The sequence below is a fragment of the Anabrus simplex genome, chromosome 1 (assembly GCF_040414725.1).
Source record: "Anabrus simplex isolate iqAnaSimp1 chromosome 1, ASM4041472v1, whole genome shotgun sequence".
In the NCBI taxonomy this organism is placed as follows: domain Eukaryota; kingdom Metazoa; phylum Arthropoda; class Insecta; order Orthoptera; family Tettigoniidae; genus Anabrus; species Anabrus simplex.
This window is the reverse complement of record NC_090265.1, coordinates 416,496,622-416,511,183: the sequence shown is the minus strand read 5'-3', so window position 1 is coordinate 416,511,183 and position 14,562 is coordinate 416,496,622. Positions and strand designations below refer to the sequence as shown.

Here is a 14,562-nt window from a genome sequence, read left to right as displayed (position 1 = left end):
ACCTTTTAGCACTATCCGGGCGATAGCATACCTAACCTAAACAATGCAGTCTCTCTTATCTCATTTACCGCTGTTTAGATGAATCCTGGTGTGATAAATTTATAGAACAAGCATGAAATATCCTTCAAAATATGGTTCTGGCTTTGAACAGCCACAGTTATCAAAAGAATGCTTCCAGTCACTATGTATTACATTCGGCTACGTATTACATTCAAAGTTACTAGCAGGTGGTTTGGCAAGCTTTCTACAGCATGGCTTCACTAGGAAGGAGTGGCTTATGCTACACATACAACAGCTGGGAATATCAGAGACTGTCAGCAGAAACCATTTGAGAATAGATTCACACTGTTTGGACTCTATAGTCGGGAACAAAACTATTATTAAAAGGTTAAAAAAGATGGGACCTCGAATGCTCTCGATTGCAGAGCATGGCTGACGAGATGGCAGTGAAAATGACGTCACTTGGAATAACGACACACCAGCAGCAGGGAAGTTGGCAGCACAGGACAATAATTCAAATTAAAAAAGTGATCAGGTTTACTCAGGTTTACTGTGTGGTAGACCTACTGCTCATCTGACAGAAACAAATGTCTGGCCATTAAGTTCTTTTGTATCAATATTGTAAAATATTATCCCTTTTCTCTACGAGGTAGAGTATGAAGTGAGACGAATCTTCATAGCAAGTTTTTACAACCAAATGCCCTTCATGATGTCAACCTCATCAGAGGAATTAATGATGTGTAATGAATGATGTGATAGGCGTAACTAAAACCGACTATATTTACTTTACATGTAAGCCTAAAAGTAGTGTTCACCATTTATTGTCTTTTTACATTTAGAAATACTGCCTTCCAACAAAAATAGCCAGTATAACTCAAATACATTCAAAAGTTTGTTAAAGAATAGTGTACAATGTTTTCATGTACAATTTATAGCTTTTCATAACCTAGAAGTCATGTGTTCACTGCACAAAATTTGAGGTTAACGTATATTGGATACCCCTTTACATTTTTTGGCTGTAAAAGTGGGAAAAAGGGGGTCTAATACGCAAGTAAATATGGTACTTCTATTTCATTCAAACTGCACAGTGCCATGCTTCTGCGCCACGCACGTATTTCAAAGTGACCGAGTCAAGTAATTATGAGTCGTATGAGATTTCAAGGTATAGAAAGAATTATAGGAATCCTCACCAGATTATGACAACATGAGTATCAGTGGAAAGATGGTGATTTGTACTATCAATCTAAAAACTACTTGTTCTCAAGCGAAAAGAGGTCGGACTATTTCAACTCTTCAGAAAGAATACATACATGCTGTACCAGAAATGCTGGTCCAAAACAGAGTTCCCGATGTTTAAAGTCAAGTTCCGCACCATGCGCTAACACCCAGCCAGCTACAAGCACGTCAGCTGTGAGTAACGTGGAGCCTGTGACGTCACATCCTGCATCTCGGTCAAGGCTAAAATTACGTCAGCTGGGAGAACATTCTAAATGTTCTATCATTAATAACTCTTGTTTGGACTAGAGTACAATTAAATGAACGTCATCGTCTTGGCCAATTTTTTGCCATCTTCGTCCTTAAGTTTGAAGAAATCCAACAAAGATTAAGGGAGATATTTAATAAAAATAGAATAGCCTCAAATCTCCAGAATCTTGTATAAAAGTGGAGCATATTTGCATGTCAAGTCAGTCAACTATACGCCACAGTTGAGACTGGATGATCGGCTGATGGTTATATACTGCCGTGATGTGAGTTACAAGTTTGATTCTCATTGAGTGTTTGAAAGAAGAAGAACTTTAACTTTACGGTGCTTCATATCAGACTTAGAAATTTCCACACCATTTGCGTGTGATAGAGAAGTTCCACTGTGAATTAAGACATGTTAATTTTGTGTGTATTCCAAATGATTAACTATTTAATGACCAGCTCAAGTATAATGAGAGCTTGTATTTATTTCTCTCATGAGTGCAACATTTTCCCAAGTGAATGAATATAACTCAGTGTACAAATCCAAAGGTGATAGGAATTTTTCTGACAGTAAATTTCAAACTGTTCGTCTATTTCTTTTCCAAGTGATTGACATGTTTAACCGAGTAAAACATTACGATCGAACTTAGAATTTCTCAAATGAATAGCATTCTAAATAGGACTTTGTCACGACTTGTGATTCCTTAAACCTGTGTTTTACGTAACAAAGACATCTTGCATTCTTAAGATAGAACTTATAGATCAAACCAAGAACTGTTCTCGAACAGACTATGCTTGCATTACAACATTTCTGTTTATAATCAGTTGAAGTGAACAGGATTAAATTCACGACTTGTGTTTTATGCGTGAATGACATTTCGCACGTTCTTGTATCTGTAAATAGATCGAACCAACGACTGTTCTCGAACAGACTTTGCTTGCATTAAAATACTGCTGTTTATAATCAAGTGAAGTGAACGGGACTAAATTCACAAGATGAAGGCTTTATTTTAAATTTATTACAGTGATTAATTTCACTTAGAAACTGTGTAAACCTACAAGTAATCACAAGTGGAGAACTTTATTTTCACGTTATTCTTCAGTCGATTTTGAAAACTCTTGACTGAAAAGTGACGTACTTTCTGTTCTTTCCTAAGTAGCTAATTGCATCACAAGTTCAATTTTATTTTGCATTACGAGTTCGATCCCATTACACATTTGATTCGACCTGACATTTTCAACTATGAAATGCATTTGTGTGTTCAACTTTAATAACATTTACTCTGAAAGTTTTCAAGTGCGATCAGATTTCAGTAACATTGTGATTAGTGATTTATTTTGAAACAATTACTACTGATAACTTTGTCTGTGCAGAAGTCAAACGAGTACATTTCAGGCATAAATGCATTGCCTTGTTCTATTTCCACATCTACAAGAGCTTCTGGACCTTCCAGAATTTCGAGAACTTCCAGACCTCCATCGGAAGACGATGCAGGGTTGAATGAACAATAGCAGAATCGCAGTATACAATATCAGCCCAGACCAAAGAGGACACTCACAAAAGCTTCTGTACCAAGGTGATGTGGAAACTCTTCAACCATTTAAAAGATTCCATTATACTTATTTCATGCTAACCTCTCCTCTCTGTAACGCTTTAGATAGGAACCGGACACACCCTGTGTCAGTCTTATGCCTAGCTAGGCGACTTGAACAATATTTCCGGTTACAATACATACATACATACATACATACATACATACATACATACATACATACATACATGGAAGGCAGAGAAACCTTCAAAGATATACATACCATTTCTATCTTGACAACTTTAAAACTTTACAAGCTAGAACAAAATGAAGTTGGACCTACAGGGGTCTATACCACGCACGGAGGTCGGTAGCATGTGAAGAATAGGAGGTCTATATGACGTATGGCGGTCAGCATCAAGGGGTTAAGGAAAGCTTATTATATGGAATTGCCAATTTAGTGTTCTCCTTACCCAGATATTTAAACTAAGGTTCAAGAAAATGCTTTAGAAGTCAAAGTTAAGTGGTTTCAACCCAGACTCTGGCGACTTTCAGTGAACATACTGAGTGAGGTTTTCCTAAGGAGTATCCACATTAAAATTAACTTTGGTCCTGAAGCATTTCCTAAATATTAGACCTAAATATTCTCTTTTCTTAACGGCTTGTTTTCTGCTGGCTTCAATCATGATGTTCATTATTCACACTAACTTATCATTCTTGTAATATTACACACAGCTGATGAGGTTGAATAATTGCTATAAATGGCTAGAAAGAAAATGATGCTTCACAAGATGTAAAGAATCTGGTCGCTGGTGACATTTTATCTTTGCCATATTAGCCTATCATTCATCTTGCGTGAAAAGTGTACTTACGTCGTATTTTTCACGATTATGATGCAGCGTAAATGTTACTTACACACACGTCTTCAATTACTTTCTGTGACGTTAACTTGATTATTATTTTAATATCAGGCCCGGAGGACCAATGAATGTGGGATGAAAACGAATGTGATTGTTAGAACTACAAGAAACATGCTTATTAACAAAATATTCGTTGCTATGTACAAAAAAAATTACGATCGCTACGTTGCCAATTCGTACATCTGAAGAAAATAAAGAGCAATTAAATAACGAATTTGGTAGTGACATCTTACAAATAATTATAAACATGAACACAGCTTTACAGTGGATACAAGCTCTGAGTAATAAACTATAAACAATTTTTTTTTACTTACAAAATTCAAAGCAGTATGTTCTTTGCAAGAAGCAAGCACCTAATAACAAAATAATTAAATAAAGTGTATAGCCCATTTTATACTCATCAAGTATTACTACAGAATGTGAACATGTGAAAGATCCTCCCCTTTCAGGAAAATAAAACAACCAGGCAAAATACAACTAATGATAAGTGATGAGACAAAATTAAAAGTTTAAATGAACTGGAATACAGTAATGGTGCCTTTTAGTAACTTACCACTGTTTGATAATTAACCTGCACAACTTCATCACCCTCTTCTATCTTGCCACATTGATGAGCTGGTGAACTAAACTTGATCTCACCAATCTGGTGCACACCATGAAATGAAGGCATGATGAAGAAACCCTGCATACAATAAGCATGATGTTATTTAAAATAGTATATAGGTTATAGAAACATACAATATTATTGTAGAAATGAAAAAAATATATATATATCCCTAAATATCAGGTAAAATGTGAATGTGGTTAATGTCGACATTAACCATGTAATCGCAACAACTCAAATATAGTGGGTAACTCTTCTTCCACAGCTTTTCCTGCATTCTAGTGGGGTCAAAAGTGCTGTGTTTTACAGCCGGATGCCCTTCCTGATGCCAACCCTAAGTGGAGGTATGTATTCACTATTCCATACTTCTGTGGCGGTTGGTAGTGTGACGTAGAGTATATATAGGAAGAGGAGTGTATTGGAACAAACACCCAGTCCTCGAGTTAGAGATGTTCACCAGCCAGGAATGAAACCCTGGACCTTTGAACCGAAGGCCTCAACACTGACCATTCAGTTGTGGAGCCGTATGTAATGAAAATCCACAGCCAGTGTGCAGTCATTCAACCAGGTCAGGAATAGAATGACTGAAGCCCCCATCTAGCAGCGAAGATAGGAATTGTGCCAGCTGCCAAAGCCTAGTGCACTCCATATACCATATTTAAAGTAAAATAAAAATTATTTTCGTTTCACAGTAGTTTCGATGGCATCAGTTGGTGGAGAAAGGAACCAGTCCATTTTACACATTTTTTTTGTTTCTTCACTTCCATATATCAAACTGGCCAAGGCTGTTGTGAAATGAACCATGTCTGCCTGTACTCTATGCGGGAAACATGAAGAAGTGTACACTGTTTTCATAGATATATAAATTCTTTCCTTCCCCTGAAAAGTGACAAAAGTGACCTAGTTCTTTTCTCCACTGATAAATTCAAATATAACATTCAATATCTGCAAGCATAAACCTGTAACAAGTACAATCACAAATTTGTAGACAACACTGAGTTTAGAAAGGTAAAGTAGAAAACTGAATAATTATCCATTTAACATGTACAGAGCAGAACATGAAAAACCAGCCTGTGTACAGGCTGATTCTGCCTCATTGTTATTGTCATTGCCACCTCCCGATTGTCACAAGTTGTTGCAAAGCTGATGCAACCATGTGTACTTTACTAATGTCTAATAATAATAATACTAATAATAATAATAATAATAATAATAATAATAATAATAATAATAATGTTATTTGCTTCACGTCCCACTAACTACTCTTTTACGGTTTTCGGAGATGCCGAGGTGCCGGAATTTAGTACTGCAGGAGTTCTTTTACGTGCCAGTAAATCTACCGACATGAGGCTGATGTATTTGAGCACCTTCAAATACCACCGGACTGAGCCAAGATCGAACCAACAAGTTGGGGTCAGAAGGCCAGCGCCTCAACCGTCTGAGCCACTCAGCCCGGCTTTACTAATGTCAGTAAGACAGCCATGAAGATTTGGGTCAGAAGTGTGTACTCAGTGAGATGCACTATCTTCAACAAAGAATCGCAATCATGGAGACGTACGTGTCTACTGGTTCGTTTAAGAAAAAGCAGGACATTTTTTTACAAACAAGTTTCCTAGCATTTCCATACCAACAAACAGCAGTATACAGAATTTGGTGACATACTACAGGTTCAACTGCAAAAAATAGACCCCATGTTTACAGCCTGTTTATAAACCAGCTGTAACTGCAGATATTCGAGCATGCGTGATCCGAAGTCCTAAGAAGTCGAAATGCAAATTGTTGAAACATTTCACATAGTCTTGTCTATGTTTTTACAGGATATAGGGTAACCTACAAAGTGACGTGTCCAAGAAGTCAAGGATGAAGATACAGTAAAATGTGTGAATTAATGCACAAGGGTACTTCAAACAATTGTAAGTGGATTGTTGGATCTGCTGCTATATTTCATGAGTGATGAAGCCTGGATCCATCAGATAGGAGATGTAAACCCCAGAACACCACATACTGGCCAGCATGAGGAACCTCTTCATGCTAAAACTATAGGAGTGTGGTGTACTGCATCTGTAAGTCAGGTTTTGAGTCCCGTATTTTTTGAAACAACAGCAAATACTCGTGTATATGGGAATCCTTGAGGAATACTACGCGCAGTTAACACCCCGTGAAGGCTCGTACGCCGTCTTTCAACAGCATGGGGTGACCTCTCACACTCCACATGAGTCAATTAAGAAGTCTTCAAGGACAACATTCATAATGAAATTTTGAGAATTGATGCTGCACAGTTGCGCGAAGTGTATGACAATATGTTAAGGCATGAACAACAATGCCAAGATCATTTTTAGCACCTACTGTAAAATAAATCATCATTTCAGTCAGTAAAGACCTTTACATTAGCTTTTTTCTCTTACCTGATGTTTGCAACGGCCTGTCGTGGGCCGGTTTTTCGTGCGCCACCTTGCATAAAATTGACATTATCCACATTCTGCATTTCAGTCATGCATTTCACTCGCAACATATTCACTACAACAACATGAAACTTAAAGCCTTAAACAATGCATTTAACAACTATTCAAATCTTATGAAGCTGTCTAAGTAAATTCCTATCATGCCATTTCTTTCTTTGGGGCAGAGTGGATTGCTGCAACTATTCTTCTACAAAGAGAGAACTTAGCTGGTACTGTAACACGTGAGTTGTGGTACAGTGGCCAAAAAGCACATTTATTTAAGCAAAGGAACAGGTGAACTGAATACTAAACTCTCAAAACTTACAACACTCATGGTGGCACTTAGTTTGTGCACAGAGATTTGCAGAAAGCTATGCAACGAAAACAGATGAATTAATGTGTCTACAAATTAAAATTAGTTGATAGTGATTTGTCTCATTCCAGGATCAATATGTATGGAGTGGAGAAAAAATGATATATTACAAGATTTGTCAAATTAAAGCATATAAAAATAACGAAAAAATTATACGTTACGACTAACAGGATCTCTAAAATTATTCTACAATCCAAGATACAGTAATTTCTAAACGCAAATGTCGCACAAGTAGCAATTACTGTAAATTGACAACATAAAAAGTGAGTTCTCTTTTCATTAGAACACAACGCTTTGGGTAAAATCTTTATACTTATTTGTTTTACATCACACTGACAGAGACGTCTTATGAAGACAATGGGATAGGAAAGGGTTAGGACTGGGGAGGAAAGAACCATGGGCTTAATTAAGGTACAGTCTCAGTATTTGCCTGGTGTGAAAATGGGAAATCACTGAATATCATTTTCATGCTGTCAACAGCAGGATTCAAACTCATTATTCCCCAATGCAAGGTCCACAGCTACATGACCCGAACCATGAAGCTGCTCATTTGGTGTTTCTTTGGGATGCACAACTGGAAAACTGTTTGAAAAAAACATACTGATCTATCAAGGATATAGAAACTCATGTTATTCTACACTCTATGATCAAAATAGCCAAGTTAAACATAAGACGTCTGCCTTCGTAAGGAACACTGATCAAAAACGAAAGTAGATGTTTTGGAATATGGTAAAGAGGAGGAGTTCCCAACAATGGCTGACTAGCCTAGACTTCGTAAGCTAATCATCCATCCAAGTTCTCCACTCTCAACAACCAATATGAGATCTGAATGTCAACTTTCACTATAACTTTGTGACCATTAACATCAAAGTTACTAGCGATACAGGCGTAGACCACATGGGGTCATGTAGAAATAGATACAAACTCACCTTGCGCTGTTGATCAGCAGGTTTAGATACCAATTCACTAATGTAATTGGATCACCTATAAATGTCAGAACAAATCTGAGAATATACCTACTCCTACTTATTTTTGAAAGAAGGAAAGAAAAAAAGAAACACCATGAGCAATGGAGTATTAATAGTAATGCTACTCCTGCCTACTGAAAACTCTGGATAGCAACAGTTTTTAGATACTAACCTCCATTCAAGAATTTCCAACTTCTGTGACGTGTTGCTATTATTCCTGCAAACAGTTTTAAGTGCTAATTGTTCGCACTGTCTACAAATTCTGATATCTTTTATGTTTCATATGGTTATTTAATATTTCACGATGCCAGTTAGCAAAGAAGATTTAATGCCATAATAACAACAAGGTTCACCAAGGTTGATAGCTGCAGTCCCTTAAGTGTGGCCAGTATCCAGTATTTGGGAGACGGTGGGTTCAAACCCCACAGCCGGCAGTCCTGACGATGGTTTTCCGTGGTTTCCATTTTCATACCAGGCAAATGCTGGGATTATACCCTAATTAAGGATACAATCAATCAATCTTCTGTTGTTCTTCTAGCAAAGAATTTGGAAATTTATTGAACATCTCCCTTGGTAAATTATTCTAATCCCTAACTCCTCTACCTATAAACAAATATTTTCCCCAATCTGTCCTCCTGAATTCCTACATTATCTTCATATTGTGATCTTTCCTACTTTTAAAAACACCACTAAAACTTATTCGTCTACTAATGTCATTCTATGCCATCTCTCCACTGACAGCTCAGAACATACCACCGAGTCCACAAACTCGTCTTCTTTCCCCGAAGTCTTCGCAGCCCAAACTTTGCAACAGTTTTATAACACCACTCTTTTGTCGGATATCATCCAGAAAGAATTGAGCTACTTTTCTTTGGATTTTTTCCAGTTCTACAATCAAGTAATCCTGGTGAGGCTCCCATACACTGGAACCATACTCTAGTTGGGGGTCTTACCAGGATTATATGCCCTCTCCTATACATCCTTACTACAACCCCTAAATACCCTCATAATCATGTGCAGAAATCTGTACCCTTTATACACAATCCCATTTATGTGATTACCCCAATGAAGATCTTTCCTTATATTAACACCTACAGTAGGTACTTACAATGATCTCCATAAGCAACTTTCACCCCATCAATGCAGTAATTAAAACAGAGGACGTTTCTTATTAGTGAAACTCACAACTTGACTTTTAACACGTTTAGCATCATACCATTGTTTGCCGTTTATCTCACAACATTGCTGAGGTCTTTTTGCAGTTGATCACAATCTACTAATTTATTACTCGATACAGAATAACATCATCTGCAAAAAACTGAATCTCTGATTCCACTCGTTTACTCATATCATTCATATATATAAGAAAACATAATAGTCCAATAATACTGCCTTGAGGAATTCCCCTCTTAATGATTACAGGATCAGATAAAGCTTCACTTACTCTAATTCTCTGAGATCTATTTTCTAGAAATATAGCCAACCATTCAACCTCTCTTTTGTCTAATCCAATAGCCCTCACTTTTGCCAGAAGTCTCCCATGATCTACCCTATCAAATGCCTTAGATAGGTCAATCGCGATACAGTCCATTTGACCTCCTGTATCGAAGGTACTGTACGTGCACCTTTTAGTGATAGATTTTTGTACTCGGTGAGGAGTAAGAAGGGAGCACTGCCGGTTCTGGTAAATATTGCTAACTGAATGGAAATGAAATCTGAATTGAATCGATAATATGATCGATTGATATGAATTTTCTAAACCTTTATTTTCTTAACGCCAACAACTGTGTCACACACACAATATACACTGACTGACAGAGCAAATGCAACACCAAGAAGGAGTGGTCAGAACTTTATGCCAATTGCAGGGTAGACTGACGTCACTGAGGTATGCTCATGATGTGAAATGCGCCGCTGTGCTGCGCACGTAGCGAACGATAAATGGGACACGGCGTTGGCGAATGGCCCACTTTGTACCGTGATTTCTCAGCCGACAGTCATTGTAGAACGTGTTGTCGTGTGCCACAGGACGCGTGTATAGCTAAGAATGCCAGGCCGCCGTCAACGGAGGCATTTCCAGCAGACAGACGACTTTACGAGGGGTATGGTGATCGGGCTGAGAAGGGCAGGTTGGTCGCTTCGTCAAATCGCAGCCGATACCCATAGGGATGTGTCCACGGTGCAGCGCCTGTGGCGAAGATGGTTGGCGCAGGGACATGTGGCACGTGCGAGGGGTCCAGGCGCAGCCCGAGTGACGTCAGTACGCGAGGATCGGCGCATCCGCCGCCAAGCGGTGGCAGCCCCGCACGCCACGTCAACCGCCATTCTTCAGCATGTGCAAGACACCCTGGCTGTTCCAATATCGACCAGAACAATTTCCCGTCGATTGGTTGAAGGAGGCCTGCACTCCCGGCGTCCGTTCAAAGACTACCATTGACTCCACAGCATAGACGTGCACGCCTGGCATGGTGCCGGGCTAGAGCGACTTGGATGAGGGAATGGCGGAACGTCGTGTTCTCCGATGAGTCACGCTTCTGTTCTGTCAGTGATAGTCACCACAGACGAGTGTGGCGTCGGCGTGGAGAAAGGTCAAATCCGGCAGTAACTGTGGAGCGCCCTACCGCTAGACAACGCGGCATCGTGGTTTGGGGCGCTATTGCGTATGATTCCACGTCACCTCTAGTGCGTATTCAAGGCACGTTAAATGCCCACCGCTACGTGCAGCATGTGCTGCGGCCGGTGGCACTCCCGTACCTTCAGGGGCTGCCCAATGCTCTGTTTCAGCAGGATAATGCCCGCCCACACACTGCTCGCATCTCCCAACAGGCTCTACGAGGTGTACAGATGCTTCCGTGGCCAGTCCTCTCCGGATCTCTCACCAATCGAACACGTGTGGGATCTCATTGGACGCCGTTTGCAAACTCTGCCCCAGCCTCGTACGGACGACCAACTGTGGCAAATGGTTGACAGAGAATGGAGAACCATCCCTCAGGACACCATCCGCACTCTTATTGACTCTGTACCTCGACGTGTTTCTGCGTGCATCGCCGCTCGCGGTGGTCCTACATCCTACTGAGTCGATGCCGTGCGCATTGTGTAACCTGCATATCGGTTTGAAATAAACATCAATTATTCTTCCGTGCCGACTCTGTTTTTTCCCCAACTTTCATCCCTTTCGAACCACTTCTCCTTGGTGTTGCATTTGCTCTGTCAGTCAGTGTATAATACTATATAATATTTCCCGATGCGAAACGTGTTCCTAGCATTAATTCTATAGTTTGGCTTTGCTGTGTAAACCACAACAGTACGAGTACGTAAAGTGTACGCCAGATGTCGCACAGCGATGATAAGCGATTCTTAGTTTGTGTTTCATAGGTTGCCAATACGAATCTTCGAAGATAACCGAAGTCGACCGATTCAGCACTAGAGTGTAAATCTATCGCTAAAAAGTGCGCAGATAGTATCTGTTATATCTTGCTAGCATCCTACAAGTTAAGATTCACTGTAATAACCTTTCCTAAACCCGAACTGCTTACTATTGAACCAGTTATTAATTTCAAAAACATACATAATATATCAGAAAGAATGCTTTCCCAAAGCTTACATGCAATGTTTCTCAAACTTACTGGCCTGTAATATTCAGCTTTATGTCTATCACCCTTTACACCACTATAGCAACTCTTGATTCATTTGGTATAGCTCCTTCATGCAAACAATAGTCAATTAAGTACTTCATATATGGCACTGTATCCCAGCCCATTTTCTTTAGCATATCCCCAGAAATCTTATCAATTCCAGCTGCTTTTCTAGCTTTTAGCTTTTGTATCATATTGTACATGTCATTGTTATCACATGTAAATTTTAATACTTCTTTAGTATTAGCCACCTCCTCTATCTGGGAATAATCTTTGTAACCAACAATCTTTACATACTGCTGATTGAATACTTCTGCCTTCTGAAGTTCCTCGCATACACATTTCCTTTGTTCATTAATGATTCCTCGAATATCCTTCTTGGAACCTGTTTCTGCCTTAAAGTGCCTATACATACCCTTCCATTTTTCCAACCTGCACCTCCTTCTTAGTCTCTTTACTTCTCTGTTATAGTGTAGAGCATTTTTACCACTCCTTACCACCTTTAAAGGTAAGTACCTGTTTTCACATTCATCAACAATTGCTTTAAACCCATCCCACAGTCTGTTTACAGTTTTCCACCAATCATAGTTACTTTTTTAAACTTCCTCATGCCTATTTTGTCAGCCATATCGTACTGCCTAACAGCCCTATTTTTAAGACCTTTCTATCGCATTTATTTTTAACTACGACACAGCTTCGTGATCACTAACACTATCTACTACTTCGGTTTCTCTATAGAGCTCGTCTGGTTTTACCAGCACCACATCCCGAAAATTCTTCCCTCTAGTGGGTTCCATCACTTTCTGATTCCGTTGTCTTCCCCAGATCAACTTATTTGCCATTTATTGGTCATGCCTCCTGTCGTTCGCATTACCTTCCCAACTGATATTTGATAAACTGAGATCGCCCACTACAATCACATTCCTTTCCATATCGTTTTCCACATAGCTGATTATCTTATCACATAATTCTGAATCAGCTTCTGCACCATGCTTTCCCAGTCTGTACACTCAAAAACATCAAGTTGCCTATTATTTTTAGAGATAAGCCTTACGCTTTGAATTTCATGTTTGTCATCTTTAACTTTTACGTAGCTTACAAATTCTTGTTTAACCAGAATGAATACTCCCCCTCATACCATTCCTATCCTATCTCTACAATACTCCAGTTCCGTGAGAAAATTCTGCATCCATTTTATCATTCCTCAGACATAATTCAACTCCTATTACAATATCTGGTAAGTGTAGGTATATCTATTAAATTACATAATTCTATTCCTTTCTTTACAATACTTCTACAGTTCAACACTAACTTTTTTACGTCATCCCTACTTGACGTCCAGATCCCTGTACCATTATCATTGTTCCTTAGACCACCCAGTTTCCCTGAATGTAACTCCCTATAACCCTTCTAAACAAATTTTCTAACTTTCCACTGTGGTTTAAGTGAAGCCCACATGAGCACAGATCCCTATCTCCTAACCACCCATTAAGATCTAGAAATCTTACTCCCAGTTTCCCATATACCCACTCCATATTCTTATTTAAATCCCCAATCAGCTTCCAGTCAGTATCCCTCTTACACACAGTATTCCACTGTTAACAATCTCTGCTTCCTTGAACTTCACCTGTGCTGCTTTCACGAGATCCCACACATCCCCAACTATATTGGTACTTATTAGGGTTGGGCACTATGTTCCTGTTTCGGCACACTGTGCCGGTGCACAGTTATGCTCTGCTGTTCCGGAACACGGAGTGTCAATTGTTCCAAAACATTCTCAACGAGACCGAGATAGTGACTTGCTATCCCGTCAGAAGCGCCACTAAGCAATGCCCTTCCCCTTCGCCTACCAGCTGACTGTCGATACTGGCAGTGTGTCGCTGCCAGTCCTGCCACGTGCTGCTCGTGTTGGAGTGTTCCGTGTTCTGTCATATCCTCTTTGTTCTGTGAGTTCCGTTGCACCGGCCACTGGCCTTAGGTACATGCGAATAACTTAATGTGTTCTGTTTTGTGTTACTGTTCTGTAAGAGTGTTTTCATTGAAGCCTAGGAATATATACTGTACAAAAGAGGGTAAACTTTCCATAATGACACACCGGAGTGTTGTTTGGGACTTTTTTACTGGGAAGAAACCTGACAGAGTGAAATGCAATATATGTTTTTCTATTTTGTGTGCAAAGGGATCTTCAACTGGCACAATGACAAGACATTTCAAACTTAAACATCCCACAACAGACATTTATCAAAGTACGTTTAGCATGACTCAGAAGATGAAAAGGCAACAACTGAAGCTTCAAGTCCTGTGCCTGCCACATCTGTTCAAGTAATAACTGAACAAACCTACCTTCCTGTGTCGCTAATGGAAGCTGTTTCATCATCATCTACTACCAACACTACTACTACTTACAACAACAGGTACATCTGATCATACACACTTATCCTAAAAACAACATTTTAGACATGATATTTCTGGGTGCACATTTCAGATTTCCGACTGGTTTTTCACGTCAAAAACATATCAGATATAAGGCTTTTCAGGAATTTACTCTATTAACCAGCATTTCGTCTTAGGTCTGACACTAGACTCATCAGAGTGGGATGTGTCAGACCCTACCCACTGACG

At 39.4% G+C, this 14,562-nt stretch overlaps 1 protein-coding gene across 2 annotated transcripts in view; it reads right to left on the bottom strand.

The window, feature by feature from the left end:
- The window catches only part of cnk (connector enhancer of ksr), a 316,579-nt gene that overhangs the window by 214,052 nt on the left and 87,965 nt on the right, over positions 1 to 14,562 (bottom strand). For both annotated transcript variants that reach the window (XM_067135099.2, XM_067135098.2), the window contains exon 5: positions 4,473 to 4,601. In XM_067135099.2, the coding sequence (XP_066991200.2) occupies positions 4,473 to 4,601 (129 nt within the window). The remainder of the gene's footprint in view (positions 1 to 4,472; positions 4,602 to 14,562) is intronic.